This window comes from Rhagoletis pomonella, unplaced genomic scaffold, assembly GCF_013731165.1.
Source record: "Rhagoletis pomonella isolate Grant_MI unplaced genomic scaffold, Rhpom_1.0 Rhpom_scaffold_00006, whole genome shotgun sequence".
In the NCBI taxonomy this organism is placed as follows: domain Eukaryota; kingdom Metazoa; phylum Arthropoda; class Insecta; order Diptera; family Tephritidae; genus Rhagoletis; species Rhagoletis pomonella.
In genome coordinates this window covers 45,680,871-45,698,961 of record NW_023458560.1, presented here as the reverse complement: position 1 = coordinate 45,698,961, position 18,091 = coordinate 45,680,871, and the positions used below count along the sequence as shown (strand labels likewise).

Below are 18,091 nucleotides of genomic sequence, written 5' to 3'. Positions count from 1 at the left end.
AAGCAATTGGGATCCTTCAAGCTCTTCAAAGTAGTCACTGGCTGATCGGTGTTGCTGTCAGAACATTGTACCATTTGTACGGTTGATGTAGCGGGTTGATAGGTCGATGACATTTCACTAAAGTGAGGTACAATATTATAAAAAAATATTGCATTAAAAGAATATTTAAAGTAAAAGTACAATCATATATACATAAATTACATAAAGTAAATTAAAATACATTTGCAACTTAAACCCCAAATTCATGAAAAAATTTAAATAAATTTATAATGCTTTATATACAGAAATTTGTGTAAAAATACAACTTAATAAAGATTTTTAAAATTCTCTATTATTTTTTATGAATAAGGTCATTTAATATCTATGTACTTTTATTTACAAACTAAAAATCACCTTCCTGCCTCGTCAGAATCACTTTCATTTTCCTTTTCACATGACTCCTCACAAATATGAAAAATATTTTCAAAGAAAAACTCTGAGTTTGGATCGTATCTACAAAAAAATAAATAATATTAAGTAAATCAGGAAATAAAACATACATATGTACATACATATTAGGGTGGTCCCTATAATATCGGTATCTGAAATTTTATGGAATAACCCTTTATTTTGTTCTGCATACAAAATAAAGACCTCCACGAGAATTTCAAAATTTATATAATAAATAAAGGCTGTGTGCCAATCGATAACTTTTTTCTACAAGGTGAGACGGAATGGAAAAATTTACTATTATGTAAGAATAAATTGAATTTTACTGTGCCAAATGCAAAGTAAAATTTTGACAGTTGACAGCATAATTTTGGTATTTTGCTGAAATTGTTAAAATTTATATTTATTTTATAACTTGCAAGTAACGTAAACATTTTTTGTGCTTTTTCAGCTTTCATTTTGATTTTGACTCATGATTACCGCCAAACAATATTATGTGCCCAAAGAGCTAGGTAAAATTCTGACGTTCGTATTCACCACGAGAAATGTTAAATTTTTGGTTCGATCCGTCAAAATTTCATCTTTTCTATCATTGGCATAGGCCCAAAATGTAATTTTTTTTAAATCGCAAAAATTCGACGAAATTTTGATATGGTCTCATAAATTTTAGATATTATTGAAACTTATTCGTATATGTAAATTCATAAACTCGCCGATTCATAGTTGGTTTAAGTCAATTTTTTTCCAATTAAAAAAAAATTAAATTATTTCAAACGAGACGATTCCTAATATTTTTTTAACTTTGAAATTATCGTGGATGTATTTATTTTGTACGTAGAATAAAATTTTTTTCCAAACCTGGTAGCGACTCCTAAATTGTTTTTTTTATCTCTACGTATTCGTGGATATCTTTACTTTGCACGTAGAACAAGGACCACCCTAATACATATATATTACAAAGATTAACAAAATATACACAAAGTAGAAAGGAAAAATTAAAAGAAATGATAGTAGAACGGAAAATATTAGAATAAGCGCCATAGTAAGCACAGCTTAGTAGTTTGTAAAGGATAAATCAAACGTCCTTTGTCTAATTTCTAGCACAAAGCAAATGATAAAAAAAGAACACTTCTTTTTTAAATGGTGATCAGTTGATGCTTTGTTGCTGTTCTTATAACAGCACCGAAATTTCGCAACCGTCCATATTTTATATCCCGACATGAGATTTCGAGTCTCAATTTCCAAATAACCACTTTTACAGGACAATTCTAGCTAAGGTCGATGCAAGTCTTTTGGCAAGATTTTGTTTATTCTGGCAAAAAAGTCTTACGAAAAAAGCTCCCTTGCCAACTTTCATGGTGAAAAGCTCTTTTGACAGAAAGCACTTGACCACGTTCCAATGGAAAATATATTTTCTTTAATTTCATATAATTTTTTGGAACTGATTATATTTTTTTTCTGATTTTTTAATTAAATTTTTTTGGTTTTTTTAATTAAATTTTCTTTACATCGTTATTGTTTTAAAAAGAAAAATTTGTAAATTTATTTTAACTTCATTTAATTTTTAGAAACTTATTTTGATTATTATATCTTTTTTATAATTTTTTTTTTTCTAAAATCCAAACAGAATAAAAGCATAAACAGACGGCAGCGTTGATCCGGATTAAGTCCGAGTTAATTCGGATCAACGCTGCCGTCTGTTTAAGCATTTACTCTAAGGACCTCCTCGTTAGCAGATCTATAAATTAGTATTTCCAAATACAGAAAATAGCTTAGATAAATAGTTTCTGGAATTGGCAATTGTCTTACGAAAGACTTGTGTGTTCCAAAGACTGTGGTGAATCGCCCATTCTGTAGCTTGTTTTCGTGCTGTCGAAAGTGGTCTTGAGATCGACAAATGGAGAGTGTGTGTCAATTCTTTTATAGCGGGTCTTTTGGTTTGCCGTATTGTGAATAGCTGGTGTACGGTGGATGTACCAGACCAACCATTTCATTGACAAAGGACTGTAGCCTTTCCCGCAATACGCTCGATAAGACCTTATAGCCGATGCCTAGAAGGCAGGTCCCGCGGCCTATTGCCTGGTTTGGGCAAAGCACCCTTAATTTTCAGTCGTCGACAGGGCGCTTGGTCTTATCTTCACCACTACTTTCAGTGCAGCTACCATTCGCAAAGGGCAATAAAGTGTTCCCTTTATAATTTAAGTATATTCAGGACATCGGTCACAAGATTGCCGTGTTTTTTCTTACAGGAGTTCACCCTGGTCTTGAAGCCTTCCGTAAGTCGCTTAACTTTCTAATAAAGTTTTCCGGCGTTTTACCTGTCGGCCAGCATTTCAAGCTCTTTACACACACTTTTTCCGACTCTTCGGGTCCCTATATCTACTATACCACATTGCTAGCGTTGCGCCGGATCGCAGCATGTCCATTTAGGTGGAATTTCTTCTCTACAGTTTTGTGACGTTCTTCATCGTTCCAGTTGTTCTTTCGGGCTCGCTGATATCCGACGACGGCGGTGTTTATGATTGGTCCACGGATCGAATGTACGTCTAATAAAGTGGAAGCGAGCGTTCCGTCTTATACAACACGATCGATTTGGTTTCTTATTTTTCGATGTGGGGACAACCATGTAAATTATTTCCTCTTTGAACCGAGTGCTTCCTGGCTCGGCGGCGTCGATCAGCTTCAATCAATTAACTCGGGCGCAAATACGAGAGATGTTGAACCCACCCACTGTCTCTAACCAACCACAAATTCAGCACTGACTTTTCACTTCTTCAATTGGCAGTAGTAGCCGCCTGTAGTACTCAAGGCCTCCATGCCCTAACCCGCCATTTTCGGATGGCGACGATGTAAGCCTTAGTCTTAACGAGGACATCAATCAACCGGGCAGAGAAGCACCTTATTAGTGGTTCGGACGTTCCAGGTGATGCCTACAAATCTTAATCCTTGAAATTTTTGTCGTGGTGGTCATGAAAAACAGTTAAAGTACTTTTATTTTCATTGGAATTCTTTTTTACGTGGCGGATGCCAAACCCAGCGCGCAGCCAAGAACTTTTTCTAACTCCATATTTATTTAGAGAGCCCCTTGTCTCCAGATAAAACCGAACAATATATGAACACAAATAATAATAATAATCAATCGGTTCCTTTTACCCCGATATCAGATTAGTGCGAAATTAAATTATATATTAGGCGGATCGCTCCAGGGATTTACAAGCGATGCGGTGACCAGCGAAAATTATTAAGCTGTTACATATAGAATGCACAACAATAACTAAACTTTCCAGTTGATTATATTGTGAACGGACAGTAAAAGCTAAATATATTTCTTTCATACTTACAATCTACCGTGCTGAAAGCAAAGTGCCGCCGACAAGATACCCAAAAGTACAGCGAAAATCATGCCAGGAATGGCGAAAGCGAAGGCAAATTCATCAATATAATTGCGATCTGGCACATCCTCGCGTGCAATGCCCAACCAGCGGTCAGTGCGCTTGAAATTGTCATGATGACTCCGATGACCATAATTGTGAAAGAGTATTTCCGGTGAAATATCAGCGCCAACTGTCTTAAAAGCACACCAATCTAACTTGAAACCAGCATTCTCGAACACTTTTTGCACCGAGGTGCGTTTGTAGGTGCAAGTGGATAGTTTGTAGAGGGGACGTACCTCCTCCTGTAACTCCTTGAGGCGTGATGAAAATTGAGCAGAGCTACCAAGGTGTACAACAACGCTGGAAATTGAAAGTATATAGAAATATTAAATGCAAAAATATATGTAATTTACAATATAAAGTGTTTTATATATAGTACATATGAAAATACTAGCTTTTGCCCGCGGCTCAGCACGCGCTAAGTTCGGTTATGATTTCAAATGTAACAATAAAGAAAATAAATTATATCACCCAAAATAATAACATGGTCAATGTATCGAATTTCAATTAAATTGGCCATTTTAGTATAAAAAACAACTTATATAGATTTCGTATCCAATCTTTAAAAAATATGTACATACATATATTTTTTTAAATTATTTTTATGAGTGACCGTTCTTAAAAAAAGTGTCTGAATAGAAAAAAGTTCAATACTTTTCGTTTCATATCAATAACACTCATTGTTATGTGTCATTTTTCCATTTGTCAAATGGTAACCTTAAATCAATTTGATTTGTTTAAACTGGAGGTACCTCGTCAAAACTGTCTTTGTAGTAAAGCCTTTTTCAACCTGTTTCATGTGAAATCCATATTGTAATATTTCATTAAAGAGACTGATTAAATTTAATTCGAGATGGCAATCCATTTTAAAACTATTCCCGAAAAATATGTTTATTATACCTCTTTCGATGACCATCCATATTGTAGTACTTGATTGAATTTAATAAAAAATTAATACAAAAATTTTCGAAAGAAATGTTTCTTATACCTCTTTCGACTGACATATATATTGTAAGACTTTATTTAAATTAATAAAAAAATGGGATTTTACTTTAGAACAGGTGGCAACCCTCTTCAAAATTTTTTTTACAATAAAGCTTTCTTAAACCTCATTCATTTGCCATCCATATCTAATGTAATACTTTATTGGAACTTACGAAAAAAATCGGATTTGACTTTTAAACAGGTGGCAACCCTCTTCAAAATATTTGCAAACTAAATTTTTCTTAAACCACATTCGTTTGCCACCCATATTGTAATACTTTATTCAACTTAGTAATAAAATTGATTTTGACTTGTGAAATAGGTGGCAATCCACTTAAAAATGTTTTCATAATATAGCTTTTGTAAATTCCGGTTTTGTGACATCCGTATTGTAAAATTTCGAAGAGCTTTCAATGTAAAGTAGTATTTAACTTTTTAAGCAGATGGCATCGCTTTTCATAAAATTAGCTATTTGTTAATCTAAGTCATAAGCTTTCTTAAACCTATTACGTTTGATACCCATATTAAAATATTTTGTTTAACTCGTTAATTAAATGGAATTAAACTTTTTGAACACGTGGCAATGCTCTTAAAGAAAATTTTCGAAATATATCGTTTTTGAACGCCTTTCGTTTGACATCCGCACTCTGTTGTGATACTCTATTTAACTTAATAATCATTCGACTTTAACTCTTTAAACAGGTGGCAACTCTATTATAGAATATTTTCGAAATAAATCGTTTTGAAACCCTTTTCGTTTGACATCTACACTACTGTAATAGTTTGCTTAACTTAAAAAAAAAAATAATTCAGTTTAACTTTTGAAAAAGGTGGCAACTCTCTTAAAAAATATCCATTATATTAATACAGTTATAAACTATCTGTGCGTCAAATTTTTATTGAAACACGTCTGGCCGTTTTAACGCGATAGAGCAACAAACATACTCACACACTCACTCACAAACTTTCACATTTATAATAAATAGTTATTAGTAGGATTTATGTATATTTATCTACCCCTCGCGCTGTTGTGGTCGCAATGGCAGCCTTCCACCCATATTTACTGCCGACTCCATGAATACCACACTCAAATCGTTTTCACTTTCTGGCCACAGATCCTTACGGAAAATGTTGCGTAAATTCTCAACACGTCCCGGATCCATCAAATGCACCCAATTCAAATTGTCTATTTTCATTTGTATAATATTCAACGAAGGCAACTTCTGTGCCACAAATATCGAAAGCTTTGCTGTACGCGTCTCATAGTTTTGCTTATTCAATGCCACAATATCCAAGCGTACTGTCTTGTCGGCCAAACGGTCAGTTGGTGTACCATACAAGAAGCCAGCGTGATACTCGTGACTGTACTTGTAACGCAGCCAGGAGGGTAAATCGGCGTAGCCTTCTAGCGAGACACGATAGCGAAATTGTTCGCTAATAACCTGATGGGTCCAATTGAAGAGTAACGGTTCAATTTTGTAGGAAAACAATTCGCCCACAGCTGCTTGTTCCATGGCGGCGGTGGTGTGGCAGCATGCCAGGAGGAGCACCAACGCCAACATGGACGAATGCAAAAATAAATTGTGTATAGGCATGTTGACGAGACGGCGAGTGGTAGTCGGCCTGAACGAAATTGATTTTTTCCGTTTTTTGCTGCTGCTCAAAACATATTTCGTAGCTATTGATGAGGGGAAAACTTATTTAATTAAAATTTGTGTTTTAAGAAAGAAATACAAATTGTGAATGTACAGAAGCACTTTATAAAAATTAATTTACTTTTTATCAGCGATTTATTATAAATATTCGTAGTACAAAATTTTTCCACAAGCACAAATGCGAAAGCTAACAGCGAAAAGTTCCAAATGAAAATGCTGAAAATTCCATCAGTTGTGTATACGCGTGCATGCTGTAGTAGGGGTTGAGGGGATGGTATACGTAAAATATTTTTACTTCCATATGTATACATACATACATATGTACAGACATATATACATATGTATGTGTGTGTAGGAGTGTTTAAGAAGAAAAGAGAGCAATTCACATTTTCTGTTTACTTATAAGAATTTGTTTTGGGAAATTTTTGTGTATTTTTGCAGCTTCGCGCACCTGTTGATTCCACTGTTTATCGAAAGAAGAATTTTTAATTGAACAATGTGAAAGTTTGTAAGTGCGTGAGTTGCTGCTATTTCACGCAAAAACGTTTGGAAATATTTCAATGAAACATGGCACACAGATAGGTTATAACCTAGATTAAGATATGCGAAATTTCTTTGAGAGAGTTGCCACCTTTTCCAAAAGTTAAAATCAGTTAATTATTAAGTTAAATTAAATATCACAACAATGTGGTTGCCAAACGAAAGTGGGTTGCCAACTGTTCAAAAAGTTAAAGTAAATTTAAATAATAAGTTAAACGAAAAATTTTAATGAGGGTATACAACGAGAGAATTTTTGGAAAGCTTTGTTTCAAAAATATTTTTAAAGCTGCCAAGTCTTTAGAAATTCAAAATCAAAATTCAAAATTGGTTTAAGAAAGTTTTATTTTGAAGACATTTACAAGAGGGTTGCCACCCATTTAAAAGTCAAATCCCATTTTTTCTAAAGTTTTCATAAAATGATGTTAAAGCATGTTTAAAAATTCTTCTTTCGAAAATATTTGTAAAATACGAATGTCAAACGATCCAATTTGGAGAAAGAATTATTTCGAAAATATTTTGAAGAGAGCTGTTAACTGTCTAATCGATAAATTAAATTTAATGTAATGTTAAAATATGGATGACAAACGAGAAAGCTTTGCTACGACAGTTACAGCTACTATAACAAAGGGCGGCCTATGTCTTAATAACGTCGCAACTTCTGCACAGTCCGCCAGCCAGCAGCGATTAAATCTCCACAGTGCAGCAACACTTCCTCGAAAGTGGCTGTCAGATGAAGGAGGACTTGAAACGAACTAGCCGCGAAAGGGACCATCAACGTAGTATGGGCATAGTGAAATACTTGGAAACTGTGCGACAGACGAGTTTGCAAGCGTAGTGGTCGGTATCGTTACAGGACACGGCGCATGGCTGGCGAATGGGATAATCCGATAACGATAGCTGCTTCGCTCTTGCAGGGTTTAGCTGATCTTGACTTTGTGAACAGCCGCGACTTTCAACGCTACGTGGTCTTGAGTTAAAACCAAAAAATTGGCATTCCTGCCGGTGTGCCTATGGAACCTGTATCACAATTGTTACGAATTTTATTTGAGAACAAAATTTCCTTATTTTTTTGCAATTTTGTTATTTTTTTTGAGCTGACTTTACCTAATTTAGAGGCGCTCCAAAACAAACTACTATACAGCTTGAAACCGCTGTATAAAAAAGCGGGTAAACATCGCCATTCTCGCCTTTTAGGTGTGTATGTACTTAAAAAGCTGCACAACCGATGTACGTTAGACCGTACCACCTTATAAGCAAACAAAAAAAAAAGAAAAGATCGCCGCACATCCCTGAGTCTAAAATATATTTGCAAATTTTTCCATTTTTCGGTGACACCTACATATTTTCGGCAAAAATATTTTTTTTTATAGTTCTACTGGATCATCAAATCAAATACCTCCTTGGCAAAAGTATACTGATTTTTGGCCAGCTTTAATTTACTGACGTTAGTGGTGTACGTAAGGGCGGTAGGAACTGAGATGTGGTCGGTAAGTCCTAGAACGGGGTACTTGAGCGCAATGCACTTTGCAAGGATAAAATTTTTCCTCGAGACAAAATCATCCATACCTTAAGATTCAACTGCAAATGCCGAATGTATGACAAAAAATGTAAAAACGCAAAAAAATGTCTTTCGAAATCGCCTTGCAAAAGTACTTTAAGACTCAGGGGTGCACGGCGTACTCTTTTTTTCTTTGTAAGGTGGTCCGCTCTAATGTATGTACCTACATATGCACATATACGCTCAAAACGAATAGACGTTAGCTTAGACAAAGCGTGTCTGAGACGTACATTATGTACATATATGTATCTTAATATGTATGTAAACACATACATACATATGTATGTGGTGTAATAAAATTTGAATATCGCAGAGATGTTCAGTTCACTAATTTAGTCTGCTGGCGGTGATCATTTAAATCAGAATAGTTAAAAGTGCTCTAATTTTAAAAGCTTGCAATTAGATATACATATATGTATGTATACAAGTGCTTTTCAGTAAGATTGTGGCAGTGAAATACTGAAACAACATAAATAATGAAAAATAAGATTAATTGAAAGGTACAAAAAAAATATAAAAAATGTGTGTAATAATCATCAATATAATCAATAATATAATATAATAATCAATATATATATATCAATCGGTATCGCGCTAAGGCCAATTGACCAGGTGGTAGCAGGCGAACAGTTGATTTGAATTTTCTCAAATTATTTGGTCTCAAAAGTATCAGAAATTGTTTAATATTTTTTTCACAAAAATTTTATGTTGGCAAAATGTATTTGCATGTGAAACGTTTTTTTATAAAATAAGAACATTCGCTTAATTCAGGAGCACAAACGCTTGCAAAGAATAAATCTACATATGTTTCTGGTGGCAAAAGAAATTACCAAGAAAGAATGTCGCATAATTTTTTGTTATTTCAATTTCTTTTCAAATTTTTGTTTATGCACTATGGGTCATTTTATCAATTTATGTGGCCAAAAGTCGTGTTTCTTAGTTGCAAAAATAAATTTTTTCTCCTTGGTATTTGACAAACACAGCTTCAAACCAAATAACGGTGTCTTGTGGTTTTGTAAAAGTCGTTGTCTACGAGTATTAGTGAAATATTGGAATCGATTTAGTGTTTTGTTTTTGTTTTGTTACTATTTCCGAACAACCATATTTAAGATAATAATTACCTAAAAAATCAATAAAATACAAAGAATAAAGAGATTAGTAAGCACTTTAAGATCTATAACTTGTTTTAGAACTTTTTTTTTTAGTGAAAAATTCATACTTCTGATATAACCTTTTTTTCTTAAAAATTATATTTGAATAAGCTGGAATATGTTTGCCCTACTTGGCCGTCTTAAACCTATCAAAGAAGTGAAAAATTAAGAATTTGAGTTTAATCTGTAAATTTAATTTTGCGATTTTTTGCGTTTTCTGAGTAGGTATTTCTTATTTGGAGACCATTATATAAATTGCTTTTGTAATTAAGTGACATTTTTTTCTTAAATATAAATATTTAAAAAAAAAAAAACTTTTTCAATAAAACCACAAATTAAAAGTGACCTCAGGGGTTAGAAAAAAACTGTATTCACCAACACCACTAATTAAAAATACCCCTTTCGCCCCATCGGTCTTCAAGGGTTAAGACCCTTCCCCAAATATGTGGAAATCGTGTAGCAATAAATAAAAAAAATCATGTTCTTTTTAATAATCTACTCGCTTGGTCATAATTAATTTTGGCCTCAAAAACAGGTCAAATTACCCATAGTGCAATGGTTGGAATTAGTGATATTTAGGGCTATAAAGAAAAAGTATATAAAAAAATAAAAAATTACAGAATTTCGAAATTGAAAAATCACAAAAGTAAACTTCTAAAAATTTTTGGCAACATTTCCTTATTAAATATGTACATACTGTAAATTTTCAAGGTGTTTTTTAACATATGAATTTTTAAATTTTTGATTTGTTTTTTACAAACTCTAAAAAAAGTTATGTTAAAAAAATTATTATTAAATTTAAACTATTTTTTAATTTAGGGCTTGCAATTCAATTTTTTTTAATTTCAAAAATTATATCTTTACCAAAAAACACCTTGAAAATTTCAGGATCCTTTACGATCAGTGAGCTATATTGTATAAATAAATTGAGCCAAGCATATCGTCCTCTGCATGCCAGAAACATGAATGTGTAAAGATCAAAATTTTGAAAAGTCAAGATTGAAAGTTTTTTTTTTCACGGGACTTAACTCTGCATTCATGTAATTGACATTAGGGGTATTCACGATTCGGTGCATACTATCTAGCATGGTGCATAGATAGCATAAATAGCTTGACTGGCTAATTTGGTTGTTGTTTGATCACATGAAACAATAATAATCATACTATTTATGCATCATGCTAGACAGTATGCACCGGTTCGTGAATACCCCTATTGTGAAATATGTTGTTTCCGTGTAGGCATGGTATTCTGGGTTTTGGTATAACATAGAACATCCAAAGGTTAATCAAGTCAACCCAATAACTCAAAATTGGTAAATCTGCACATTCATGCTTCTGGCATAAGGGTGACGATATGTATAAGTTTTTGCTTTTAAAATTTTTTAAATTTCAAAATTCAGTACTTTTTTATTTTGAATTTTTTTTTTTTTATAAAAAGTCACCTTAAAACGAGGTTAGACTAATATTTTAAATAATTTTTGGGATTTTAAAAAAATAAACTTGCAAAATTTGGGAAATTGTGAAATTGCGAGCTTTCATATTTTTTTTTTATTTTTTTTTTTCATACACAATCTCAAGCAGTGTTCATTTCACGATAAAGTTTCATATAATTTTTTGTCAAATAAATTTTCAATTTTCCCCCACTTTGCCATTGACCTCAGCTCGGTAAAAAATTGAAAGTAATTGATTTATGTACATATATGCGAGCATATTCCATTTCTACAATCAGTGGCATTGTATGCTTGCTAGACTAATTGACGACGATATCTGATGTCAATTAATGTGCACCTCGAGATCTTATGTAAAATACGCATTCAAATTACGTCATTTCTATTTGTGAAACCAAAACAAGAACATCGCACAACAAATGTCAATGATAAAGTATTTGTCTGCTAACATTCAAAATTTGCTTACACAGTTGTGTTTTGATTTCGCATTTATGTATAAGCCTCACAAATAACATAACAATAATCGACAGTATTTAACAAGTGTGAAATAAAATTCAAAACTCGTTTGACAGCATATTTTCGTGTGGTTAGTTGACGTCGCCGCATATTTAACAGCTAGTCGAGCAACAGCTGATGTGCAATAAAATTCGATTTGTTTACTCGTACTTATCACGTTTCGGTAATAAAAACGAAATTATTTTTTTTTCTACATAGTTACGAATTTTAAGAGCAGTGTGAGAAGTTTAATTAAGAAAAAAATAACACTCTTTTGAAAACACATTTGTTATCAATGGAAAACTATCGAAGGAATAATTAAGAAGTGCATTCAAATAATACCGATACTCGCACAAATACAAAAAAAAAAAAAAAAAAAAAAAAAACATCTTGCAAAGGGCAATAAGCTATCAAATTGCGCTCTGTTGCAGTATTTTCAGCATGGCAGCTGGAGTCCCATGCAACGGAGCAAAGATTCAAGGACGTCAGTGCGTATGATGAACGTAAATGTGAATGCGGCTGTAATCACAAATTTGGGAACGGATAAGACTGGTGAGTTAAGAAGTATGGAAATTAGGACGTAGTTTTGTAGAAAAACGTCATACCAGAGTATAATTCGAATAACCCAGCGCACCAAATGCTCGCAAATAATACAGCATGCGAGTGAAATAGGAAATTTCATCCAGCAAAACTCTCGCAAACGAATCGGGTAACGATAGCAATATGATACATATGTCGTTCAGCTTGTGGCAGTGAAAGTTTCATTTACGGCATTACTTCTCTTGCACTCACATTTGTATCCCAAAGTTCAAGCTGCAATGCTCGTGTGCGAGGGGAAATTGTGCTAGACTCACGCTAAAGGCTCGTCTGTTGCTCCGCTGGGCATACATACATATGTTCATTAGGGTGGTCCCAAAAAGTTTAAAATTTTATTATTTATTATTAATTAGCATTTTTCAGAGTAGAAAAAAGAATGTCCGTATTTTTTGTTAAAAAAATATATTTTTAAGGGCCTCAAAGCCCATGAAGTTTTCCAAATATTTTATATGGGGAAAAAACACTTTTTCGTAGAAAAGGTATAGAATTGTTGAAAATCAATATTTTTCGATCGGAAAACTCTGTTTTTCTTCAGTAAACTTATAATAATAATACGCAATTACTAAGTTTACCATTTTTTAATGCTAACGTTTTTTTATAGGTCCCCCATTGCATTTTTTATGGCTTTCGGGGACCTATAAAAATAGGTAATTTAAAAAAATGGTTGAATAAACAATTAAGTATTGTTATTGGAAGTTTCATAAGAGAACAAACAGTTTCCCGATCGAAAAATATTGATTTTTAAGAATTCTATTTTTCCCCTTATAAAATACATGGACCCCCCCTTATGTGCATATGATGCAGTCGAATTACGATTTTTTGCAGAGTTATCCATTCTTTATGAGCAAGGATGGCCAAGGTTTTCACTAACTAACGGGAGCAGAAATATCAGGAGTCCAAAAAAAATATGCCCAGACGTTAGTATTTACCGAGAGGTTAATGATCCATCTCCTCACAACTACTTTTACGAAAGCGTGAAGTATCCTCTTTTTGGTGAAAAAATTCAATTAGTTTTCGTGAAATATTATATATCGTCACTAGACACGAATAAAGACGCGCGAGTGTTGGGACGGCGAAAAAGGACGCGTTAACCTAGTTAACGATGAAGAAAGACGCGTAAACATAGATTCATACCTGGCCAAGGACTGTAACTTCGGCATCATTCCTCAAAAATTCGTTGGGAAATTTGTGTGATGTTACACCCGCAAGTATAGTTGACCGGTCAAATTTTGAGCTCGCGTCTCTATTCGTGTCTAGTGACGATATGTATTTACTTTTCCTCGATAATTTGCCAAATATTAGGGGTATTCTCGAAGTCTTGCACAATGCACGGATTGCACGAAATGCAAAAATACTATTCCAAATTTCGAAGAGTACGAGAGCAACGCCATTGCAAAGTGGTAGCATGCATGGGTAGCAAACAGCGAAATTATGTATCAAATACAATAAAAAGAGACAGCAAAAAAAAATGAAGTGAGCGATATGAGAGGAATGAGAGAAATCTGTGGCAATTCCAACAACAACAGCAACTAGCACAGGGTCGCTTTTTGCTATGTTATTTTGCAAAATATATACATGGGTTTCGACGTTGCATGTTATGCAATCCATGCAATCCTAATCCAATCTAAGGTTTAGATTAAAATTAATACAAATATAAAGGTAAAAATTAATGTGCAGATGAAGGAAAGACTAAGATTAAAATGTAGATAAAGATAAATATATTTAAGGACAAATATGAATCGTAAAGATATGGAAAGAATAAAAGACAAAAATAAAAAAGTATACAGATAAGGCAAATATAGAGATTGAGAGAGGGATACAGATAAATCGAATATATAAAAATCTCGTGTCATGGTGTTTGTGGTCGAACTCCTCCTAAACGGCTTGACCGATCTTTATGAAATTGTTTGCATATATATGGTAGGTATGAGAATCGGATGTAAAGTATATTTCATACTCTCATTTTCGTTGTTGGTGTTTCCGCTCATACCGCTAGGTGCAGGGGGCGTGGCACCTCTCATACAAACCGAATTTTTTATACTCCATATCTCTGGAAGTGTTCATGGTAGAGTACTCGAATATGGCACTGAAGCTATTACGTATCTTTGTATGCATATACATACACTTTTGTTAGGTTATTTAAGATGGCAATGGAAATATGCCTTCTGGCAACCAAACCGTAATATTAGAAGATAAATGCGTCACTGAAAATCATAAACGTGAAATGTTGGACCAAAATGTTTCAATACAAAGAATTAATTTTGGGCGGGACGAAGTTCGCCGGCTCTGCTAGTAAAAATATAACTATAAAAAGATAAAAATAAAACTGCAGATTAAGATACATAAATATCTATGTAATGTCATGTCATGTTGCTCACTTCACTCAACTCATCTCACCTCAACCCCACTCACCTCCGCTTACCTTAACTCACCTCACCTCATCTCGGCTCAGCGAAGCAAATCAGAAATAAATTAAATTTCTTGTTTTGTGATTTAATTGAATTAAAATCACTCAATATACAATTATCCGGATTATGGAACGATTAAGAAATCAATCAATAGAACCCTCCAGTACTGCTGGAGTCAATCGCTACTTTTGGACAGTAACTGCACCGACTCCTAACTAAGTAGTAGAGTAGCTACTCTATTGATCCGTGGTATTGCGTATGCTAATGTAGATTCGAACCAGTCGGAAGCGGAATTGCGAAAAACTAAGAAAGCGAGCGTCCATAAATCACACAAGTAACTAATTTAGTAACTGGTGGGGTAGTGCATAACAAACTGGTATGCCTTCTATCCTTAAATAATAATTCATAAACTGGAATTTGTGCATACTATTTCAGCTTTTCACTGCAGGTTATGCACATATGCAAATAAATAATGTACAATGTACATACACACATAAATACGAATAAACATCCAGAGATACCCTTTTGTTTTTAACAGCATTCCTAGCTATGAACACTTAAGTAAATATGAAAAAATCAAAGCGCAATTTGCATACTTAACCAAATATGTAAGTGGCATAATTCGAACAAGCTCGGCTTTAACTCCCCCACAAAAATATCAACGTAAAAAAGTGTATCAATTGCACTTACTATTCAGCGTATTGCAAACAAAAAAATTAACAAACACTTTTTACATCGAAGATATTTCTGAATACATTTATACCTACTCACATATATGTAGGTATGTGCATATGTAATACATATTATATATTATGTATGTATGCATGTATAAAATGTGTGATTTTTACACCATTTGACCATTGACTCAGTCTCAAAGTTTTGGCACGATCAATTTGTCATTGCTCGCAACAAGTAAATTTTAGGCGGATCTGGGCGTTGACACTCATACATATATGGACATGACATACTAGTACACTACGAGTATTGGACTGTGGGATATCCCGCGGCGAATCGTGTATAACTAGCGACATGTTTTTCATCAAAAATATGCATTTCGCATATGTTATTAATTGTTTACTCATCAAAAAATTCGCCGATGAAGAAATAAACGAAAATGCAAAACGCATTACTAATTTCTCAAATTACTCCAACAGCTGTTTTCGAGATGCCGGCCATAATGAATTAGGTGCTAGAAAATTCGTCACTTACATACATATGTTCAAAAATTAAGAAAATACTACATATGTACATATGTATGTATGTACGAGTACTTATGTGGCAAAATATTTATGTACTCGCACATATGAATGATATACAAACCGCTGCCCGATCTATTAAAATAATTCAGAACTATGCAACTAAGTAACAGCTCCCATTTGCCGCCTACCAATGCATAAAATATTAAAAAAATATTCGCTACTTTATTATGTACAGGTATGTACTTAGAAATACATTTGCATTTGACTCAGTTAAACTGCTTACATTTCATTAGTTTCCGTACAATTTTGCAACGAAACATACTTTCCTGCATATGTATATATAGGACACAAATACATACATATGTACATTTGCGCTTATGTAACTATAACAAATTGCAGACTTTGGTTTATCTCAATGCAATTTCGATTCTTAGAAAGGAAATCTATTTCATTGTTATTGACTTGACATAAATATTTGAATTGCTTTGCAAACTCTGGGCGCGTTTGCTGAAAATCATAGTCATTTACAAATATGGTACTGTGAGTGAGTTTATTTAATGTAACAAAAATAAATTGTTTAAGCCAAAGATTATGCTAATAAGTTTTAATTGCTTTATTTACATATATAGAGTGTATCGAATGATTTTAAGGGCAGTTTCTCATATTTTAATGGCTTACTATCGAAGGCGATTTTTGAATCGATTCGAATCGAAATAAAAATAATCGATGCAGGAAGGAATCGTCAAAAAAATAAATCGATCTCCCAAGATCGATTCATATGCCTTGTCAAATAACGTACTTTGCTTAATTTTTCTAAAGAAACAAAACACAGCGATCTTACCAAGCTTTTATTGTACATAAGTAATTTTTAAAACATTCAAACATACATTGTTCATAACGGTTTCAATATTTAGATTTATTTGAAAAAAAAACAATTTTGAGATAAGGTTTTTCTATACCAAGATAATGATATGCTCATTCAACAGAAACTTCATAAATTCTTTAACCGAATATCAACCAAGCAACGAAATGATAAAAAATATATGCCATTTTAAAAATGCCATGTGGTAACGTTTAATGCCTAAAATATGTAGTGATTAAAACTTTTTCATTTAATGCCTAGTGAAAACTCAGTGTTAGCCCTATTTAAGAAAATTGTTAAATATTTTCGAAATTTTGTTTGTTTTTTTTTTTATCACAAATGAGAAACAATTTTATATTTTACACAATTTTATAACTACAACGCCATCCCCATACTCTTCAGTTTCTCCTGCAGAACGTTTACGGCCGCCCTAAAAAAAGTAAGTTTCAATAAATCAAAAGAAAATAACTAAAATTATGTAATTCCCAGAACTTTACAAATCCGCATCTTACTCATAGTCTAATAAATAATTGCGACAGATGTCTCAATACCACTACTTAAGGTATCATAAAATGATTGTAAATAAGAAAATTACATATGTATGTACAATAGGGTAGTCCAAAAAATGTAAAGTCAGAATTTTAATGCTCTCACCCCCTAGGATTGTTCTATATCGAAAATAATTATACACCAATTTTTCTTTTTATTTTGAAATCAAAAAACGTCGCTCAAAGTGGTCAAAGTTTTCCATTTATTTTATGTGGGAAAAAAGCAACTTTTCGTAGAAATGGTATAGACTTCTTGAAAATCAATATTTTCGATCGGAAAACTCTTGTTCTCTTCAGGAGACTTCCAATAACAACACCCAATTGTTTATTTAACCATTTTTTAATACTAAAGATAATTTATTTATCCCCGTCAAGATATGAAATATAGTTGCTATGAAAAAATGGTTAAATAAACAATTGGGTATTATTACTGGGAATCTTCTGAAGAGAAACAGAGTTTTCTGATCGATAAATATTGATTTTCAAGAATTCTACACCATTTCTAGGAAAAGTTATTTTTTCCAATATATGGCAACTTTGAGCGCTTTGAGCGACCTCTAAATATTTTTTGATTTCAAAATAAAAAAATATGGGTATATTTTTTCGGTATAGAGCAATCCTAGGGAGTGAGAGGTTAAAAAATGCCGACTTTACTTTCCCATGCATTTTTGGGCCACCCTAATGTACAATGTACACATGTACATACATAATATTGTAGTCAATAATAAGTGACAAATCATAAGCGCTTTGGCGCCAAAAAAGCCCACTGCGTTCGAAATAATA

The 18,091-nt window shown here is 33.1% G+C and overlaps 1 protein-coding gene across 1 annotated transcript; it reads right to left on the bottom strand.

Annotated features, from left to right (window-relative positions):
• Positions 1-5: 5 nt before the first annotated feature.
• Positions 6-6,584, bottom strand: LOC118741948 (epsilon-sarcoglycan-like; the record flags this gene model as incomplete). The annotated part of the gene is made up of 4 exons (XM_036473916.1): positions 5,865-6,584; positions 3,771-4,163; positions 394-492; positions 6-117 (listed from the first exon to the last, which is right to left on the bottom strand). Coding segments are annotated over exons 1-4 (1,182 nt in total), but the record flags the coding sequence as incomplete, so codon positions are not given.
• Between the last annotated feature and the right edge of the window lie 11,507 nt (positions 6,585-18,091).